Source organism: Arachis stenosperma, chromosome 4 (genome assembly GCF_014773155.1).
Source record: "Arachis stenosperma cultivar V10309 chromosome 4, arast.V10309.gnm1.PFL2, whole genome shotgun sequence".
Classification (NCBI taxonomy): Eukaryota; Viridiplantae; Streptophyta; class Magnoliopsida; order Fabales; family Fabaceae; genus Arachis; species Arachis stenosperma.
This window is the reverse complement of record NC_080380.1, coordinates 143,129,591-143,152,051: the sequence shown is the minus strand read 5'-3', so window position 1 is coordinate 143,152,051 and position 22,461 is coordinate 143,129,591. Positions and strand designations below refer to the sequence as shown.

General features: G+C 28.3%; 2 protein-coding genes across 5 annotated transcripts; both read right to left on the bottom strand.

The window, feature by feature from the left end:
* Positions 1-9,849: 9,849 nt before the first annotated feature.
* On the bottom strand, positions 9,850-10,722 carry LOC130973465 (uncharacterized). The gene has a single exon (XM_057898008.1). The coding sequence runs from the start codon at positions 10,617-10,619 to the stop codon at positions 10,125-10,127; it is 495 nt and encodes a 164-aa protein (XP_057753991.1). The 5' UTR covers positions 10,620-10,722; the 3' UTR covers positions 9,850-10,124.
* Positions 10,723-12,061: 1,339 nt separating this feature from the next.
* On the bottom strand, positions 12,062-17,080 carry LOC130976853 (COP9 signalosome complex subunit 7). Of its 4 annotated transcripts, none has more exons than XM_057901789.1 (9): positions 16,715-17,080; positions 16,103-16,178; positions 15,741-15,829; positions 15,002-15,091; positions 14,696-14,740; positions 14,513-14,583; positions 13,935-14,070; positions 12,822-12,930; positions 12,062-12,439 (listed from the first exon to the last, which is right to left on the bottom strand). In XM_057901789.1, the coding sequence occupies exons 1-8, from the start codon at positions 16,877-16,879 to the stop codon at positions 12,856-12,858; spliced, it is 747 nt and encodes a 248-aa protein (XP_057757772.1). In that variant the 5' UTR covers positions 16,880-17,080; the 3' UTR covers positions 12,062-12,439; positions 12,822-12,855. The 4 variants fall into 4 exon arrangements, with proteins under 4 accessions (XP_057757772.1, XP_057757773.1, XP_057757771.1 ...); XM_057901790.1 differs by having other exon boundaries at positions 12,822-12,927; XM_057901788.1 differs by having other exon boundaries at positions 12,822-12,910.
* Between the last annotated feature and the right edge of the window lie 5,381 nt (positions 17,081-22,461).

Genomic DNA, 22,461 nt, shown 5'->3' with positions numbered 1-22,461 from the left:
TTATAGAAGATAATAACGTCATTTATATTTTAATAATGCCGTCTATTTTTTTTAAATTCATATAAAATGTAATGAAAAAAATAATGTGAAAAATGGCATTATCCAAAAATACGAATTTAATTGATCATTAATTTTTTTTATATATAATTTTAAGAAAAAATATAGGTAGATAATGAAAATACTAAACAATGTAAATAATAAATATATTGGATATTCATTTCGTTATTTTAATATTAAGATTTAGGTGGATAATTAAAAAAAAAAACTCTTTTTACCCAATGCTACAAATTGATTTTCTCATCATCTGCGAGAAAATAAATCTCACAATCTCTCAATCCTTTTCGTTCCATCTTTGCGAATAATATAAAAAAAATCATATCCAAAATTTTGCAGCCTATTCAATTTTTGGTGTCTGTAATTTTTGCTGTATTTACAATGAAAAGAAGTTAATTGAAAAATTTTATACTAGTCGAAGACTCAAATTAAAAAAAAATCCCCTTCTAAATATTAGCACCACATAGTTTAAAATATAAAATGTATTTCTAGTCTTTTCTGTATTGGATCAGGTTTTTTGTCCACTACTCCACCTGCCATAATCACTTTTCAGTTTTTACCATTTCATTCACCCACAGCTGTGCTAATAACTACAAAGATAAATTATCAAAACTGTATTTGAATAATTTTATTATTGATAAAAATATATTTAAATTTTGTTATTAATAAAAATATTTTTAAATAATTTAAAAATATAATAAAAGTATTTAAAAAAATTATTTTTATAAGTGACAAATATTTTTTGTATTTATTAAATTATTTATGTATTTAATCTAAATTTTTATAAAAATATTTAGATAATTATTTAAAAAATATACAAAAAAACGGATAAAAAATTTATTTTTATAATTTTTTATTTTTTAATAGTATTATTGGTTATGGAAAAAAAATAAAAAATTATATACTTACCGAAAAAAAATAAATTTTAAAGATAGAAATATCTCATTTTTTTTAATTATGTTTGTAAAAAAGTATATCAAAATTTAATTTTTAAATTTTTTTTGAGAATATATATTTAATGTTGGATATTTTTGTCGCATTTTTAAATTATTTGAAGGTATTTTTGTTGATAACAAAATTCGAGTACTTTTTTAATGACAAAATTATTCGAATGTATTTTTTCTGGTTTATCCTAACTACAAAGAGATTTTTGTAGAGAGAGGAGAATAAAAAGGAGAGTACAATTCATTTAAAAAATTAATAAAAATAAAATGATATATTTTTTTAGATAAATATTCAATTATCAATAAAAGAAATCTTTTTATTATTATTATTTTTTTACCAAATATAAGAAAATTCGAATCTACGACTTCTTAGGTGAATATAAGAAAATTGTGTTATTTAAACTATAACTCATTGGCTATCTTTTTCTTTATTATAGCATGCACGAATATGTCTTTTTTAATTGTTGTTAGACCGATATAGATATTTATATGAGATATGACACAACACAAAATATACAAACACGTTAATTTTAATTTTTTATAAAATATCAGAACATCAGGACATGATATATATATATATATATATATATATATATATATATGTGTGTGTAAAATATCAAAATTTTTTATAAAAATATATTTTTTATAAATATTAAAATACAAACTAATGTTATTAAATATTTTTAATATCTTTTTTAGTTAAAATATATAATAGTATTTAAGTATATTTAAATATATTAAAAATTTATTTTTATTAAAATACAATTAGATATATTAAACAAATGTCAAATGAAGATATAGTGTTCAAAATGTATTCAAAACGAAGTAAAATATGGTATTTCGACGAAATGGCCGTACTTTATAATTTTTAATCTACGGTATATTTGCGCACGTACACACTAGTCAACAAAGTTGACTTGAGGAGAAAATTGGGCCTTACTTATAGACTTATAGTTCTCCAAACATTTATTTTTTCAAGCATTTTATATATTGGTCCGTTTATATATTATTATCTATTTTAATATTTTACAAACACAATATTATTGAGCAGTATATTATTTTATAGTATCAATAAAGAATAATTAAGTTCATAAAAAAATACATACAGGCTATCCTATTCAGACAATAATTTATATTTATATTTATTAACACTAAGACAAGTCAATATAAAGTGCAAAATATATAATATTTTGATAAAATTAATAATCATGAACACGTGGTCAAAACCCCCCTGGACCGTAAGAATTAAGAATTCTTGCTCCATTTTATTTTATTTATTATTCTTTTTAAAAACAAAACAAAAGTACCCATCGACATCATAACCGTGAGATTTGCACACTGACGTTTCCGAAACGACGAAACACACTTGAGAAAAAGCCTACTCATTTTTCATGTTTCATTGTTATCGATGGCTTTCAAGTTTCAAGTTTCAAGTTTCAAGTTTCAACCCTCAATCATTACATAAAAACGAATATGTGCAGTTGAGTTAATGATGAAATTAGTTTTTAAAAGATAAATTATTTTCAAAATTTATTTATAAAAAATTTATTAATTAAATTAATTTTTTAAAAATTATAAATGAATTATTTTTATTTTTTTATTACATTATTAATAATTTTTGTTAATAATTGACAATATAAAATATTAACTGATGATATATATAACATTCAGCATATTTAATTGGACGTTAAATAAATATATTTATGAAAATTTATCAATTTGGTCTATTTTTCTAATTATAATATAACCTAATGACATTAAATTAATAAATATTTTTTTATAAATATATTTATTTAACATTTAATTAAATATGTAAGGTATGATGCAAATTAACGTTTTATATCATTAGTGATAAATATATTTAAGTGATTGAAGAAAAAAATAAAAATGATTAATTTATAATTTTTAAAAAATTAATTTAATTGATAAATTTTTTTAAAAATAAATTTAAAGAATAAAAACCATTTTTTAAAGACTAATTTGGGTATTTGACTATTTGACTATTAATCCATGTTGACTTTTACCTCTTGAGAAATGAATTAAATATATAACTAATGTTAGCAGCTTCTATATAAACTAATGAAGAATAAAAGTATTTTTCGAATATATTTAACCGATAATGCTACGAAAATAAAAAATAATTAGTCCAAATAATTTAAATTTATTTTATTTAATATTTATTTATTATAAGATGTATTAAATAAAACTAAAAAATAATTTTTTATAATTTTTTATTAATATTTTTTATTATTAAACATTTTTTATATTTAACGTACTCAGCTCCTAAATATACTAAATAAAGTAAATGTAGATATTGCTAACCAGTTTTAAAAGTACGGGTAGTTTATTTTGTGTTAAGTAAATAAAAAGAAAAAAGAAATTAAGAATGTTATTTGCTTGATTTTGGTCTCCTGAGTTATTTGTATGTTTGGGTGCACATAGCCTTTTCAAATGGGAAAAAATAATTTTACTTTTATCAAATTAGAGATAAATAGATATTACTTTTTTGTTAACATATAGTTATTGGAAATTACTTTTATTTTGTTAACATATTTATCAAATAAACTGATTGTTGGGTCAACACCACATCCAATTTAAAATCTTGAGAGAACATAAGATTTGAAGACATCAAATCTAACTCAAAACCTTAAAGTGTCAAGTAAATAGGTCTCTTATTTTATAAACTCCTCACTCTTTCTTACTTTTTTTGATATGGAACTAACTTCAACACTCCTCACACTTGCAATATTAACACTGCTATTTTTAAGAAACCAAAACTTTATCTTCCAAAGCTGGCTGGGATGATATAGATTCTCTTTCCCCATTTTTTTTTCACCTTCAACTACACAAAATTGACTGAGATTGGATAGGTGGAGAAATCTAAAACATATAATAATATCTACCTTCTGTAAATGTTTATAGGGTTTCATAATATTTGAAGAAACGATATGAAAGGAGCTTGATGGGTGGTTGAGAGTTAAATAATAAATATACATAAAAAAAACTGAATGAACTTGGTTACTTTTCTTCCTTTTTGAATAGCTATTTTTATATTAGTCTAATTCCATCTATCATTTCATCTACGAAAATATAAAATTCAACGATATTATTAAAAAGTTAGAACGTTTTTAATGTGACGTTTTGTAATGGTGAGAATAATTTTAATAAAAAAAAATTAGGAATGATTTTTATTTTGGTTTCAGATTTTAAAGAGAAAAAATACTTAATTTTAAATAATATTTAAAAGAATAATTTATTAATTAAATTTATCATATTTTTATTTTTAAATATGTTATGTATATTTTTTTTTTAAAAAAAAAAAAAGAAAAAAACAACTTACTATTTTATTTATTACCTCTAATAATTGGCCATTCTCTAGAAGACACTGTATTCTTTAGAAATGCATTAACATTTGGGGTTTATATTAGCTAGCTTGCTGATTTTGACTTTGGTCAACCTTTACAGATGTCTCGACACTCGACAGTATAGTACTTTAATGCTAATTCAAATGAGACGTGCTACATGTTAGCAAACAAATTAAAGCAATAAAACTATCAATCATGATGATTGTACGTAAAAAATTAATTACCAATATTAAATATATATTAAAAATAAATTATACAATGTTCTTTTAAAATTATACATGATCTTTGTAGAATTCAGTTTTAACATTTAAAACGTGACTTCTCAATTAGGCTGCGAAATGCTTTGGACTTGCAACAGATTCTCTTATGAGTTGGGCCAAAGCGATTCCGGAAGCTTTGTCTAAACGTGTTTGGTTGTATCGGAAGCCTAACAGATGACATATTAATATATCTTTTAAGGGCACAAATTCAGTACCCCGTTTTCTTTTAAACATCCAAACGTCAAAAACTTATTTTGCTTATTGGTGCGCATTTTTAATAGAAAGTCATTAGATTTTTTATATTTTTTAGTTTAATGATAAAGATTATCCTAAATGTAATTTGATGTAACTAGCTATTTAATATTTTTTATAATTTTTGTGTCAATAAGTTGCTTTAAAAATATTATTTTTTTGATGGTTATTATTGTTATATCAAAAATATATGTAGGTTTATATCAAAAAATTAAGAATATATAAGATTAAATTAATTAGAGTTAAACATTTTCTATTATATTAAGTGTCGCTTTCAACTCCTTCAACCTTTCAGCAGCGAAGCCAAACCGTCCATTCCTCAGTACTTCCCTAACACTCTTCAACATTTCATTCGCCGCAAGAACTATCCTCACAAACCTTTAACACCTCCCTCTTCTCCTAATCTCTACCACAACCTCGCGCACCTCGGCATCAACCATCTAGTTGGAGATGAGCTTGAGGACTCCGGCGTGGTTGTCGGAGAAAAGCTAGGACTGAAAAAGGCACTATTGGCGAGAGAAAAGAGTGACTCGAAGTTGTTGCAGTGGGAGAGGATGTAGGATTGGACCTTAAATCAAATCTGAAGGGAATGAGATTAGTCGCTGGATGAGGAGGCGGAGACTTAGTGTGGAGAGCGGCATTGTTGGATCGGAGAGGTCGTGTGTCGAGAGGTCTCATGGCAGAGATAAATTCCGTAATCTCCACCATCGAGTATACACGTGCCACTGCAAGGTCACTTGCCAAAGCTGGAGGAGGGAGCGTGTTGGAGAAGACGATGCCGAAGCCGCCATGGGAGGGTGCCGGAGAAGACGGTATCGAAGCCACTATGGCCGAGTAGAGAGGAGAAGGAGTTGGTGGCGCGACGAAAGAGCGAGTAAGAGAGGTGGTGGAGAAGTTTGTTGTCGTCGCTAGCGGCGAAGATAATAGAAGAGGTGGAGTGCTTACAACGGCAGATAAAGAGAACGAGAAAAAAGAGAAAGGTGGCGATGACAGTGATAAGAGGGAGAAGAATACTGTGGTAGTGGTGGTGGTGAGGGAGATTTGGTATTAGATTTTGAAAGTTCAACATGAAAAGTAAGGGTGGAGGAAGTCAGAAGACATGGAGACCGACAGAAGGTTTTGAGTTAATGATGGAATAGATATCGAGATTAAAGTAAATAAAATAAAAAAAAGATAAAAAAAATGAAAACATCCCTCTCTTCAAAAATTATAATAATAAAGACCCATTAAAATAAAATATTTTATTTTGACCAATTTAGCTTATTGGTCGCCAAATCAGTTTTTGGCGTTTCGATGCCCAAAAGACGCCAGCGTACCGAATCCGTGCCCATCTTTTGTAAGTTGTATTTGAGTTTAAGTTTTAACTAAGGTTGAATGTTGTTTTAAGAACTTATAGTATATATTCATGGATTTGAATTTTCTAACTTTTGAGTTTTATTTTAAAAGGTAAAATATGATCAATCACTATTTATTTCATAGGTGGAATAAAAAAAAAACATGAAAAAAAAAATATTCAATGGTGAGAAATCTCACTTTATCCTCTAAAACAAAAATCTAAAATTTAAAAGATCCAAATTCTATACTCATATCGTATGTGTAAATGTGTTGTGTGGGTGTTTAATAGTTAAATACATAAATCTAATGCCTAAGATTATAAGTTGTCCAATCCACTTGACTTAAAAAAAAAACGTGTTTAGTTAGGAACTAAACGTGTTGATACTAAATTTTTTTTTTTACGGAGACTAAAATTTTAATAAACATTTGTTCTAAAAAATATTTTCATTTAATTTTTCAAATTTTAAATTTACTCTTCAATCTCCATATTTATCTTAAACTAAATATAATATTGAGACATAATGCAATCTAATATATTTTACACTAAACATAATATAAATTTAGTCTTTATCTTTTCATTTCTATCTCTTCCTCTCATTATCTCAGTATCATTTCCAAATGCAGCCTAATTGAATGGTTTAGATTCAATTAATATAATATAATATAATAATTATATATAAATTATAAAATAAAATATATTTTTAACAATATGATTATAATTATTAAGAATATTTATCTAAATCAGTTCTCGACGAAATTAATACACATATTGATCCTTATAGTTTTTTTTAAGTTAGTCAAAATAGTCTCCAACCAATTTTTGACGTGACTTACCAACAGAAAATGTTAAATTTAACACGTTAACTGGCACACTTGGCTGTTAAATATTCACGTGTGCGATGTCTAACACTTTATTTAGTTTAGAAGAATTTGGAAGGAAAGAAAATGAAGAAGAAAATGGATGGAAAAATTAGTTTTCCATTGTTTGGATCAAGAAGGAAAATGAATGGAAAATGTAAAAGTACATGTGGGATCCATATTAAAGTTTTCTCTCCAAAGTGGAGAAGAAAACTTAGATGGGAGTGAAAAATAGGTAAAATTACAAATTTGTCCTTATAACATTAGTAAATTATAATTTATAAAGGGTATTAATATAATTTCATTTAAATATGATTTTCTCTCTTCTTATTTTTCCTTTCATCTAAATAAAAGAAAAATTTTCTTCTACTTTCTTTCCTTCCATTTTCTCTTCATCCAAATAACACAAAAAAATTAACTTTTTCTTCTATTTTCTTTTCTCTCAATTTCTTTCCACCCATTTTCCATTTTACATCCAAACAAAGTGTAAGTGTGTGAGAGAACAAAACTGTCCATAATTTTCTTCATCTTCTTAGCCATGTTCTTTATCTACTATACTACCCGCTTCTTTTTCCTCCTCTTTTCCTTCTTATCATCTCTCTTTCTTACTTTTATTTCTTCTCTCGATAACTACTTCCTCAATTGCGGTTCTACCGTCTTACTCATCACCGCTGCTACTTTCTCCTTCTCCGTCGACCACCACCTCTTCTCTGGCAACCTCACCAGACACCCAATTTTTTCTTCCACTCCTCTTCAAAATGGACATTAATCTTGATTAAAAAAATTATTTTCGAAAACTAAAATATTAATTTTTAAATTTTTAGGGAGACTGATTTGAATAATTACTCTATTTTTAAATTATCAAACTGCATGTTTTATCATGTTCTTTCTAGTTAATTTTCGAGGTTGTTTGAGGTGGCTTTGTCCATAGACGAGTTGTTATATTACTTTACGTATTGTGTTGTAGTATTGAAAAAAATAGTTAACTATTAATTCGATATTCGAAAATTTTATACACTAATAAAAAATATCTCTAAAAAATATTATCAATAAATTTTTTTGAATAATTTTAAATTTTAATAAATGTGCCGTTTGCCACAACTCATTCCTAAAGTATAAATTGCACAATGTTAAGATGACCACTGAAATTAGACGATTTGGTTACTTCTAAAGGTAGCTTCTTAATATAACATTCGTCATTAATTTACTCAAAGTTCATTTTTGGTACCCAGATCAATAATTTATTTTTAAAGATAGCCAGATCATTCAATTTCGTATTTTTGTTAGCTGTTGTAGCATTATATATATCAGAAATGAACTTCGACAAAGTCATGGGCACATTTGTTAAATTTATTATTCAAAATTTTTTTCATTGATAATATTTTTTAAAAAATTTTTTTGTCAGTATTTAAATCTTTTAGCCATTGAATTGATAGTTAACTCTTAAAAAAATTAATTATTTTTATTATTTTTTTAATTTTTTAAAAATTTATTTATTATTCTTATCTTATAAAACTATTTTTTGTCAAAAGTATCATTTCATATGTACAAAACATTCATCACTAAATCAACTATATATATATATATATATATATATATATATATATATATATATATTAGAATATAAAATATATATTAAAAATTAATCATGTTAAATATATATTAAAATCAATCACTAAAATTAATTGTTAATATAAAGTATATATTAAAATATATTAAAAATAAATTAAATAATATATATTTTTTACATAAATATATAAATATATAATAATTAATTTTAGTGATTACATTTAATATAAAAAAACATTTTTAATTTAAAATATAATTTAATTTTGATGCACTGTGAATATAAAATTATGTTATACGTGCATTTCATATTAACAAAAATATGTCATATTAACAAAAATAACTACCTTTAATATTGACCATATGAATGATCATTCAAGAAAATGATTGTAATTGCAGGACTCTATTAGTGTATCAAAATTAAACTCGTAAAAATATATAAAATAATATATATTTAGACATAAATGTATATTTAATAACTAATATTTCGTATACAATTATGATTGAGTATAATGACAATTAAATCTTCGAAAATGTTGACCTTGGACTAATTTATCCTTAAAAGAAAAAAAAAGTATCAATTAGGTCCTCCAAGATAACAAACCGGTAGACATGTATGTCCTTCTAGGAATAAATAGTGCAAAACAAAATTGAATTGTCTATGTATTTCGTTATTTACAATAGTGCATGTCTTGTTAATATCGCGTAAGAAGAAAAATGATATAGTTTAGACATTGAAGAATTTATTATCTTTGAGTTTTCATATATCATCTTTTATCAACTGCAGTCTATTTATCACAAATTCTATTAAAATAAGTGAAATTTCGCTTCAAAAATTGTTGTTTACATTACTATCTTTCATAAATAGACATGTCAAAGTAATTAACAGCATATATAAGCATCACTATTAAGTTTTAGCTGATAAATCAATAGAATGACATCATATATTTACCATTTACTATTTTAAAGGACCAAATTAGTATTATTTTTTTTTTCCTTTAAGGTCGAAGTAAAAAATCTTCAAAGATCTAATTGTTACTTTTCTCATTATGATTTCTTTTGCAGACAATATATAATAAAACTCTCAACTCTCAAGTAACACACAACATTCAACAAGTTAAATTTTGAAGTGAGGCTATAGAACAAGGAAGCATAGATAAGTCAAGTCTAACATGCTGTAGATTAATAGGATGGAGAATTCACACACAGGCAATATTATTAATTAGCATTTAGCAATATGAGGATCTTTAAGAGTTTAAGTACAAGCTAACATTCTCCACAACTGCAATTTGGTTCCTAATCCTTAAAACAAAAATTAAAGTAAGACATAATTATTATCAGTTCTGTATGATTAAGAAATGCTAACATAATACACATTGTTTTGCTTTCCAATAGGACCACGAGAAAATATCTAATGCATCTGTGTGATAATCATAAATTCATAATATAATCATCCCAAAGAAAAAGAAAAAACAATTAAATAAATATAATTACTTAGGGTTTGTAGGATTGGTGGCGCCGTCGAGACGCGCGGCGTCCATAGCCCACTCGATCAGTTTGCGAACTTGTTCCTCTTTGTCTTCGTCGTCGCTTTCCTGTTCGTATAGGGGGGCGCTGTTGCTATCGAATCCGAAATTAGTTGTTGATGTTGAGGCTGATTTCGCCTTGAGAGCATCGAATCTGGCGGAGAGATCGTCTTCGTCTCTGTCTCCAACTCCAAGTTGTTGGCGCTGAGAAGGTGCAGATACAGCAGGAGAATTGGATTTGAGAGCCTGGAATCGACGCTCTAGATCGAGATCGAGATCGAGATCGAAATTGTTTTGATTGTGAGAAGAAGAAGGACGAGCTAAGTGAGAGTTAAGGGAGAGGTTGAGGAGGAGCTGGTCCTGTGCTGCTTGTAAAAGCTCTTCAACTTGCAATTCCTCCTCACTCTTGTCTTGCGTCTTCTTCTTCCTATTGCTCTTGCTGCTGCCGCTTCCCCTCATCTTGATCCTCTCTCAAATTCCCCTTCTCCTCTCATTTCATCCCATTTCTGTTTTCTTTTTCTCTTTTTTATTTTTTTTCTTTTTTGTCAATTTTTTATTTTAAGTTGGATCATTTTCTTTTATTATTTTATTATTATTATTATAGGGCGGGAAGCCGGGAACGACCTTTTTTTGGGTAAGAAAATATACTTAACTAACTTAAGTCGGGACACTATGTCACTATTTATTTAATCTCTATTTGTTCAATAAAAATAAAATAAAATTACTTAGTCTCGAATAGATTAACCAAAACTCCATGTGAAACTGGTGAAAAACTGGAAATAGTTACCATCATAGTTCTCATTTCTGAGAACCGAATTGAATCAGCAAATTTGATAACTAATTGGACTAAATCTCCATTTTAGTCTCTCATGTGATTACTTATTTTGATTTTCGAAATTTCTTCGCCTCTTTCTGACGATGACTAAGTAAATGATGTACTGAAATGGCATCTTCTCTACTACACTGGATGATGAGTAAACGTCGCCGTTTATCTTTGGCCCTAAACAAGTTAGAAATGTCATTCAAGTAGACAGCACTGGTAGTAGAGCCTCTAACTTGTTTAAAAAAATTGTCTACTTGAATGACGTTTCTGACTTGTTTGGACGCTAAAAATAAATGACGCCGTTTACTCATTATCCAGTATGGTAGGTAAGATGTCATCTCAGCACTCCATTTGTCTAGTCATCGCCGGAAAAAGTTGAAGGACCATATTAGTACCCGAACTTGAATCTGGAGGACTAGTAATCTCATGAATCTCATGGATCAAATTAGAGATTTAGTCGAACTAATTGAGAGTCACCACCACAACTCTAGTCAGAATAAAAATTAATTGCTAAAAAATTAGTAAAACGTGAGGAAAATAAGACAAATTAATAAATCAACTAAATCAATTTCGTTTTTCAGAATTTAATCAGTTTAAAATAATAAAATAAAAATATTTTCAAATATACTATTCTATTATATTAAATTCAACCTAATTAATCTTTTAACTTCTAAATTCCTAATTTTATCCGTTCAATAATTAATTTGGTTTTCAAACCGCAGATGCCAAAATTTTTGAAACCTAGAAACTCCTGTTGGAGACACATCTTAACATTAATTTTCCGAAAACCAATTTTAAATAAAATTCCGAAGAAACACTCCATTGGACCTTTCAATATTAAGCAAATTTATTGACTAGATTAAATCTTCAAATAAAGTTACTAATTTTCCTTTACAAAGGCCTTCAGTACTAACTAGTAAAGCAAGAAGAAAAGAAACAAACCCTACTCATTCCCTTTTTTTTTGGGTGAGCAGGATCATTAACTTTCTCTTTCATAATTCTTAAAATACTTTCGGATGGAGGATTCTCAGATTGGGAACCACGAGCTCCTTTTACCATCATTGAGGCCATCGGAAAATCAGGCCATAATGTGAATATATATAACTTCTGAAATGTATATTCACCACAGCAGAAAACAGTATAATATTTAGTTGAGGGGGAAAAAAGAAAAGGAAAAGCCGCACCAACATATCTCAGCTTGTTCTTGCCAACTCAATTAAGATCAACAAAGGTTTTCAAGAATATGAGTTCCCAAAATACAACCCTGACTAAATTAACCGACTTCCCCCTATTTTTTCTGTCCCTATTTGGCTTTTTTATGTCATCGACAAGTTGAATAGATATACTTGTTTTCCTCAAAAGCTGATATTTCTGAATTGATGCCAAGCTACTTAAACACTTGTCAAATGACCTTCCTTTATCTAGCTACACTCTTCATGATATTGGATGCCGTCTCCTGCAAATTTTCCAAGCCATCGGTCATGATACAAAGTTAAAAATTTTATCTATAAATTAAAGCACACAAAATAACTAGTTTGAAGTAGATGCTTCATAACACAATTATATCTAGCTTCCTTTACAATCCAATGATAACTATATCTAATTGTTGGTCCCCGTTGATGGATTATGCTTGTACCGTTCAATTAAGGACTTAAGAATGAAAAATGGAGAGCTCACTTAAAATAAATACAGTACTTGAACATCCAATGCACCAAATATTTGTATCAAATGAGAATGAAGATATTGCTTCTGTTGATTTCATGAGTTTCAACACAACCAAATTATATAAAACAATTATATAAAATGACTTCGATAAACACAATATTGTCTTGTATTACCTCTTTGGCCGGATTCGATCTTCTTCATAATCCATCACTCCACCAGATTCAGAGCAGATCTCCTCATGGCCTCGGAAGTCGATGTCGGCCTGCTTACAGGGTGTAACTTCTGCCACGAAGTAAGTAAGACTCGTCGACCAATATATCCCAACAGTAAAGAAACATGGGGCAGTTATATATGTGCATACTGCATAGATAATGTTGATAGTTCAATCTTATGCAATAAAACTTCAAATCCTCATATGGGAAAACCTTGAAGTTGAAGGCTGCATAAAGCAGCTCTATATGGCTAAAGAAATGCAACTATGGTTACTATGGATCAAGGGCTGTTTTTGCAACTTGACTGTCCTCGAAATTTAGCTTTAGTATTTACCTTTACAATCTAATATTTCTAATATAATTTTTGCTTCATACTTTCATAATTGTACATTGTTTTCTCTGATATCCTTTTTTGTAGCCAAAACCCAGTTCCATATAACAGACTCTGTATACACAGTCGTTAAGAGAAGTTTGGAACTGATCAAGCCAATCAAACTATATTAATCATCACATTTATATGGTTCTTTTCCTGAAAATTTGGCCATCCTGTTTTGGCTCCAAAAAATATATCAATTTAGAGCCTCGTCCGCATTTTTTAAAAAATCTAGATTGTATTAAATCCAATCCAACATATATGATTTGGCTTCCACTCCTACAATTACAGAAGAAAGTAACCAAATTCATTGGCTTCAATACACCTCCAAACCAAATATATTAGACATAGGAAATGATAGGACATATGACGGCAGGATGAATGGGAAGACTGCGTAAGAAGATATTCAAAGGCCACGAAATTTCCCCGTAGTTGTCAGTTTCCATCATACTTATTGGATCTTGAAAATAGTGCTAGATCAGAATCCCAGCTTGAACCACAATTATACACGGCTATACAAAGGTAAAAATAAAACTTGTACATAACCAGCACAACACCCTTATACGAAACCATCCCTACTTTGGTCAAACGAGCATAAAGCAAGGGTAGACACATCAATTTTGGCATGTAAAGCCACAAAAGAGGAAATTCTATAAAAGATAAAAGTTACATGCAAGCATATGAAAATAAATTCAACCGACCTTGAAAAGAGACTTCTTCACTTCTTCCACCTTCTCTTCCACCTCTTTCCTGTGCTTCTTGTCAACTTCACTCATACTATCAGCCCATCTTATCTTCTCTTGGATTGATACAAGCAGATTTTCTGATGTAGACAGCCTATGTTTTGAAGTCATGAATAAATTTTGTTATATTTTGAAAGGGATTCCATACAACACATTCTAAAAATGAGCATAAGATATAGAGTGCTAGACTGTTGAAAATAAAAGAGGCAAAGAAATATAACTAGCAGAATTATGAAGAAAAGATCTAAGAATCCAATCTATATATATATATATATACACACAGACACAACAAGGCAACTCCAGGTTACTGACCTCAACTGAATATTTAATGCTAAATAGACTGAAACATAAGTTGATTAAAGAAGGGACCATAGTGACAAAAATTCAATTTCTGTAGTTAAGCATGGAAATTGTGAGCTCCCATGGGATAAGGAAATTAAAATGTTCTTTTTCCAGGTAAACATAATTGATTTACTAATGAGACAAATAACCACAGGTAATTCAACTCCCAAACCCAAGTGAAAAGGACAAATTACCAGTTAGAGAGCGTATGTATCATACTACCCAGTTGGCCAGGCCTCAAATCCCTCCCTGCTGCAAATTGAACCTGAAAGCATACAAAAAGATCAACTAATTTCCTGATGGAGTGCGTAAAGAATAAGATAAAAGGCTTTAAAAGACAAATTTTAAGAAAATAACAAATGATGGTGAGCTAAGACCTCAAAACATCGTCGTAACTGATCAAGCTTTCCTCTGACTATTCCCTGATGACAGCAGAAAATTTAGAAACATAACTTGTTCTCAAAGTATTATTACCAACTCACAAATTATTAATTTGATTTTCAAAGAAATAAAAATATACATTATATATCTAGAAAATAGTGATCTTATGTGCAAGTGGGATATATCATTAAGGGTATCTACTTGGATCTCTGAAGATTTCGTGTGATATCGTCTAGATGGATATTTCATTAATTTTTAATGTTTGAGGGGTAATACATTCTCTTGAAGGAAAGGATGCCTACCGCATACATGCATTCATTTATTAGAAAATCTTCAAGTTCACGAACATTTGTCACATCTAACTCCTGCATCAGTTGGTCATAGGGCAGCACCTAAAAAAATAAAATACATAAAAAGATTTAGTCATGAAAAGTAATTGCTTAATGTGAAAATCCAAGTGCAATGACTCACAGAATAATCAAACAAAGAAAGCTTGAATCTTGATTAACCAGGTCATGTTTCACAAAAAGGAAACAGGATTTAAAATGATAAACTCAACTAAGTTAATCAGCAATTTGTTTGTATCAATATAAAATAAATTGACCCAAAACCAATACAACTCAATTCAAACTGATCAAAACTACACATATAACCTTTTGTTATTAAATTGTATTTTTACTTATAATAACATAATGATATCGGATTATGTGTCGAGTCAATTAAAAAATCTGTTACTACCACTAAATGAGTTATTATTACTACTATCAATTATATTTTGAAAGGAAAAAATTATTAAATCAATCCAATCTGAACCAACGAAAATGATATTGTTTGGACCAGCTGGCCTTTTAAATGTAACGGTTAAAGCAAACTAAACCACAGATACCTCTAACAAAACTTGATCCAATAATAGAGCCATGTGAAAATAGGCAATATCCAAGTCAAAATCTATAATGGATCAATCATCTATCTGAACCACTAATTCAAGCAAAAATGATTAAAAAAAAAGAGTAACCAATAACTGGATTAAATGAGAAAAACCTTGAATGTCTCGGCCAGAGTAAGAACTGTAAGTTGCTTGAGCTTCAGGATCTGGTCAGGTGTCAACTTTGGAAGACGATCAGCATTACCTGTAAACCATTTAACCTTCTTAATAAGCAACTCTACGTCATTCTTTGTTCTTTTAGAGAATAAAAATACCATATATATATATATACACACACACACACAAACAAAAGGAGAAAAGAGGTGGATTTTCATATTTTTCTCATGATATTGTTCACAAAATAGAAAATCATGTGAAAGATACAATATGCAGAACCTAGTGCACTTCAAAATCACCAGGATATGATTATGAATCTATAAGCAATCAGCCAATCACACAGGTGAATCCTTGGGCTTACTCTTGTAGTCACTCCACGTTCCATGGGCAAACAAGCGAAGCATGTCAAGGTATGCTGAATTCTCGCTGGCCTCAAGCTGCCAGAAAAAAAAAACAGAGAATAGAAAGACGAGTTAAAAAAATGATAGAAGAATGAGCTATTGTATTTAAAGGGAAGGGGGCATGATCAGTGCGGTCATCTGCACTTACATATCCGATTAAGAGATTAACATAACTCAAAAGAATGGGAATTAACATTTAACGGGAAAATAGCAAAACAAAGATAAATTGGGGTGGTTTCCGAATGAAATAAGTTGCATAACCTACTTATTCCTTCAAGGGTTCATGACAATGCTACAATCATTCAAGACAACAAAATTCAAGCAAAACATATGACTCTAGAACTCTTTCACAACACCCTAAACACAATAGAGTCAAATAAATGTAACAGCAAACCTAACAACCCAAAAATATAAACCTTCGCTTCTCAGCTTCCCTTTGCAATCAACAACCATCGTTGGGAACAATTAAAAATAAGCCATAAAACGTAACTAATATGAAACAACAAGCAATAAAGCCGGAAAAAATCAAAATATACATGTAGAATGGGAGTGTGTAAGAAAGAGAGAAGGACCTGAAGGACATTCGGGAGCGCGAGAATCTCGGAGAAGGCGAAGAGCGAAGGATGAGAGGTGGCATCGACGATGACAGAAACAATCGCCGGAGAGTTAGGGGAATTAGAAGAGGCTTGCTTCACGAACTGGTCGATCAGCTCCGATTGCTTTTGCTCGATGTCCATTGCGAACGAACCACTCTAGGGTTTTGGGGATTGAGGAAGGGAGTTGTGATCGGAAAATAGATAGATGAGCGGAAATAAGGAGGATTTTAGGTTTAGGGTTTGAAGATTTTGGGCTGAGAAAGGATTTGAAAATTGAAGTCCAGAGTTGTATGGTTTTAGCTTCTGAGCTTTGTGAGTGAGTTTGTGAGAGTGAATGGAGAGAATAATGGAGGAAAGTGTTTTATTTCAGCATTTTATAATATTCTATATTATTAATCATTTCAATTTCATATGTTAAAATATATTGTGAGTATAATACCTAAAAATAATAGCATAAAATAGAAGAGACAATATAAAATGAGATCGTTATTAATTAGGGGTGTTTAAATTTAAATTACTCTAAATTAAACCATTCATCTAATTCAATCTAAATCAAAAACGAATTAAAATCGTATTAATTTATATTTGATTGGATTTTATTTTTTGCAAACCGCATGGATCGGATCGAATTTTTGATCTACTACTCAAAATCGATCAAATCTAATCCAAACCGTACAATGTGCTATAATATTATTATTTTATTATCGTATTTATAATATTAATTATAATATATTCAATTTATTATATATTTTTATATTATTCATATATTATTATTTAATAAATATTTTATATTTAAAATAAGATTTATTTATTTATTTTAACTAACCTATAATTTTATTTATATTATTATGTTATTATCGATCTTTCAAAATATTGTTGAAACTTGTTATGTCATTATTGTTTATTTAGAATTTAATGTTGAGACTTGTTATATATATATATATATATATATATATTATTTACAAGATCGCATGTCCAATTCAATCCAAATCGCTTGAAATTGGATCGGAATTTTTTAAAAAAAATCCAATCCAAACTGCACCACAAGTAAAATTAGTATTCAAATCAGATGAGTTTTTTACTCAAAACTAATCCAAACCGCATCACAAACACCCTTAGTCATTATTATTGAAATCTCATGGTTTATTATTAGTACAATAAGGCTCTACATCCAAGTCATTTAACCAATCAAGTTCAATCAAGTCAGTTACACTTACGCGCATACGTTCTTCTTCGTGCGCCTTGCTGCACGTTCTTCTTCTCCTCCTTCTTTTTCACCCTTGATTCTTCTTCGTTATTTTTCTCTTTCGTTATTGTTGTCACAACACCACCTCATCCTCGTTCTCCTCTTCCTCTTTCTTTTTTCATTGGAATTTCTTCTTCTCTTTCTTTTTCTTAATTCTCCTCTATCATCTTCGTCATCATGATCATCATTGTTACCGTCATCATTGTCTTCTTCTTATACTTATCGTCGTTCTTGTTATCATTATCGTAGAATTTTTGCCATATTGATGATGTTATATGATCCAAATTTGATTTGGATGTATTTTTGTTGATAATTCAGTAATTTTTGTATGTTGTTTTCATACTGAGTTTGTGTGTCGCAATCATTAAGTAATTTCGGTGCATTTTTTAGTTAATTGAGGTGCATTTGGTATCGTTCACTTGGATTTGGTGTAATTATGTCATCGAATGTAATTATAGTGGTTTTGGTGTCATTTAAGTCATATTGATGATGTTATCTGATCCAAAATTAATTTGGATGTTTTTTTTTTTTGCTCATGATTCGATATTGTTTGTATGCTTATTTTCAAACTGAGTTTGTATGTCGCAATCGTTAACTAATTTCGATGCATTTCTGAATTAATTGAGGTGCATTTCAGTATTATTTTTCTGATAAACTCTGCACAATTCAAAACTCTTATTCCTCATCTTCTGTTGGTTCTTTTTCTTCTTCGTTTTCATATTTTTCTTCTTCATATTCTCATTCTTATTTCATTTTCTTATAATTTTTCTTGTTCCATTCTCTTAAGAGGAATAAAACCATGAAAAAATAGAAGAAAAAATCAAACAAAAAGAAAATGCAGAAACATGAATAAAAAACTCCTCATCTTCTTCTTCTTCTTCTTTTCTTGTTTATATTCTCCTTCTTGTTTTACCTTTTCATAATTCTTCTTATTTTATCCTCTTAATATGAACAAAAACAAGAAAAAAAATCAAACAATGAATAAGAAGAAATACATAATATGTAAAATCACTTAATGAATTTGGATATGTTTTTTTCATAATTCAATTTTGTTTGTGTATTTGTTTTTTAATTGAGTTTGTGTGTCGTTCTCATTAAATAATTTCGGTGCATTCTGAATTTGAACGGTTATACATATAAGAAGAAGTCAATGGTAATGATAATAACGATGATGGAGGAAGATGAGGAAAAGAAAGGAGGAGATCGAAAAAATTCAAATAAAAAAAGATGATAAAATGAATGTGATGGTATAGTGGTAACGACGATAATAAAAAAGAAAAAAAAAACAAAAAAAAGCAACTTTAGAAATATAAAGGAGAAAGAATGGAAGGAAAAAAAAAAAAGAAAACTTAATTGAATGTGTAGTATAACTATTATTAATATGTTACATAAATTATCCAAAAGGCCTATTTATAACTAATTACAAGATATGAATCAACTCAAATAACATGTTTGTAATTAGTTTATAAATTATTTTATTTAGTCAAATCCTAATTAATTTATAATTTAATCCATACTTAAATATGGGGGATGCTACACATTCATGTAACCATGTAACTAAGTTGGCTCAACACTAAAAAAAATTCAATACCATTAAATGAAACGTGAAATACACGCGCCCAACACACACGAATCGCTCTTGCCCAACGCTTCTTCTCTCCCACGCTTCTTCTTCTTCTCCTGCGCTTCTCACGCTCATTTACGCACGGAGTGTCTTCTTCTTCGTCTTCTTCTTTGCGTTCCTCCTTCTCCTCCTTTTTCGCATTCCTTATTCTTCACGTATTTTCTCCTTATCGTCATTCTTTTGTTCTTGTTGCTGCTGTATTTTTTGTCTTTTCCTCCTTCTCTCTGGTGAAGAAGCAGTAGAAGGTGAGGAAGAAGAGATTTGAATAGTGCAGAATGAACCGAACACAGTACTCATGGTGAACCAAACACAGTACTTATGGTGAACCGAACATAGTACTCATGGTGAATCGAACACAATACAATTGTATAGTATTGAGTGAACGAAACATAATCCATTATATAAAATCACAATCAAACCGCTTTCGCGTTCCTTTTTCTTCACGTGTTTTCTCCTTATCGTCATTCTTTTGTTGTTGTTATTGCTGTATTTTTTTGTCTTTTCCCCCTTCTCTCTGGTGAAGAAGCAGTAGAAGGTGAGGAAGAAGAGTTTTGAATAGTGTAGAATGAACTGAACACAATACTCATGGTGAACCGAACACAATACAATTGTATAGTACCGAGTGAACAAAACATAATTCATTATATAAAATCAAATTCAAACAACTTTCTGCAAAATGAACCGAACACAGTACTCATGGTGAATCGAACACAGTACTCATGACGAACCGAATACAGTACTCATGATGAAACAATTGTATAGTACTGAGTGAACGAAACATAATCCATTATATAAAATCAAATTCAAATAACTCTGTTTACAATTTACATATTATCAATTCAATTTAATTTAGTACACCTCCGTCCATTTAATTCAATTCAAATTAGCAATTGCATTCCATTCAATTCGACTCAAAATTGAATAATCCAAACTTTGTCAGTTTGATTCGTTTCAGAAGAGTAATCCAAATCTCTCTCATAATTTGAAGTTGAGTCATTTATTGTTTCGATTTAGAAGTGCAGACCGAAGAAGAAAACGAAGAAGAATAGGAAGAAGATAAATGCAACGTAACCAGATCGAAATAAGAAACGGGAAGATGAATGCGACTAGAGGAGAACGATGAAGGCAATGCAGATTAATAAGAAAGAATGCGAGTAAAAGGAGGTTTACATTACAGCAGAAGATTTACGTTGAGCAAAACTTTAAGTTACAGCATATTATATGTAGCGCGTGTATGACAAACGAGTGAAGAGTGAAAAATGCGTGTATGGAAAAAATTACTTGGTTAACAACCATGTAAAAAATATATAAATACAAAGTTTTTCTGTTTAAATATTTATAACCTAACACTTGGATATTGGTCGGGAATATGGGGTTTCACTAAACCATATAAAATATTTTGTATTTGATTGAATATGTCTTCAAAAAATATACAATAATAAACAATTCATATATCTTTAATCCTTTAGAGTATTTTATGCAAATATTATAATTAATGATACATATAAATATGTTGTAAGTTGTAATTATATTTAGTAGATTTTTTTGTTATTTTTTTACGGTATTAGTTAATCAAGTATGTCAAAAATTAATTTGTCACTAATTTAAATTTTATTTAAAAATTTGTCTTTAATTAAAAAATTATTATATTTTTTTATTAATAACTAAATTTAAAAGTCAAAGAAAAATAAATTAAAAGACAATCGTTTTTTAAAATAAGATACTGATAGAATTAGCATAAAAATAAAAAGAGATATAAAAAGACAAATTAAAAAATACATGTCACCTAGAAGATAAACTATGTTTATAATTAGTTATTCTATCTACACAAGAGTTTGTTTTTTAAAATTAATGTTATATTCTCTAATTAATTTGTCTATTATATCTCTCTCTAATTATCAAAATAAAGACTAAAAAAAATGCAAATCAATATCATTATAAAAAATAAATTTTATTTATATATAAAGCAAAATTCAAATCTCAACATTCATCCAATTTAAATTAATTATTATATTTAGTAGATACATATTTAACTTATAAGCTAATTAAATATCAAATGTAATTGTATACACAAAATAATGTGTTAAGTGGTGTGAAAATTCTTGTGCTATAAATTATATTTGGTGTGTAAGTTAATTTTCTAACAAAACTTATATATTATGCTGCGTTTGTTTTTGAGAATAAAATAAAATAAAATACTAAAAATAAAATATAAAATTTTATGTTTTTGTATTTTATTTGATGATAAATTAGAATAAATTATAAAATTTTAATTTTTTTAATTTTTTTATTCAAAAAATTTAAGACAAAAAATATAATAATAAAAAATATAATTATAAAAAATGAATAAAAATAATAAAAAATAAAAAATAAATTATGTTCTTTATTAATATTTTTGTATTTTTTTGTCAAAATAAATATAAAATACACTAATACTAATTCAATATCTCTAACACATAATATTTCTATTTATATCTTATCTGTCAAACACAATTTTATATTTTGTATCATTATCTTAATATTTCATTTATATAAACAAGCACAACCTTATACCTTTGTTCTTAGATAAATTATTTGAATTTATAAATCTATTTCATCATCCGTAAGATCCATAAATGTAAAATTTATGTAATTCTGCTGAAATGCAATTTTTATTACTAATGATATTTTCAAATCCATTAATTCATAATAGCTTTTTTTTAGACTCTTTCAAATAAGATCCTTTAGAGTAAAATATTCACTTTTAAATAATATATTGCCAATTTATATTTGGAATCAAAACCAAGTACTACCACCAAAGTTACGTTATCAGCTTATTATATATTAATTAATTATAATTATTTAGCTGATTAA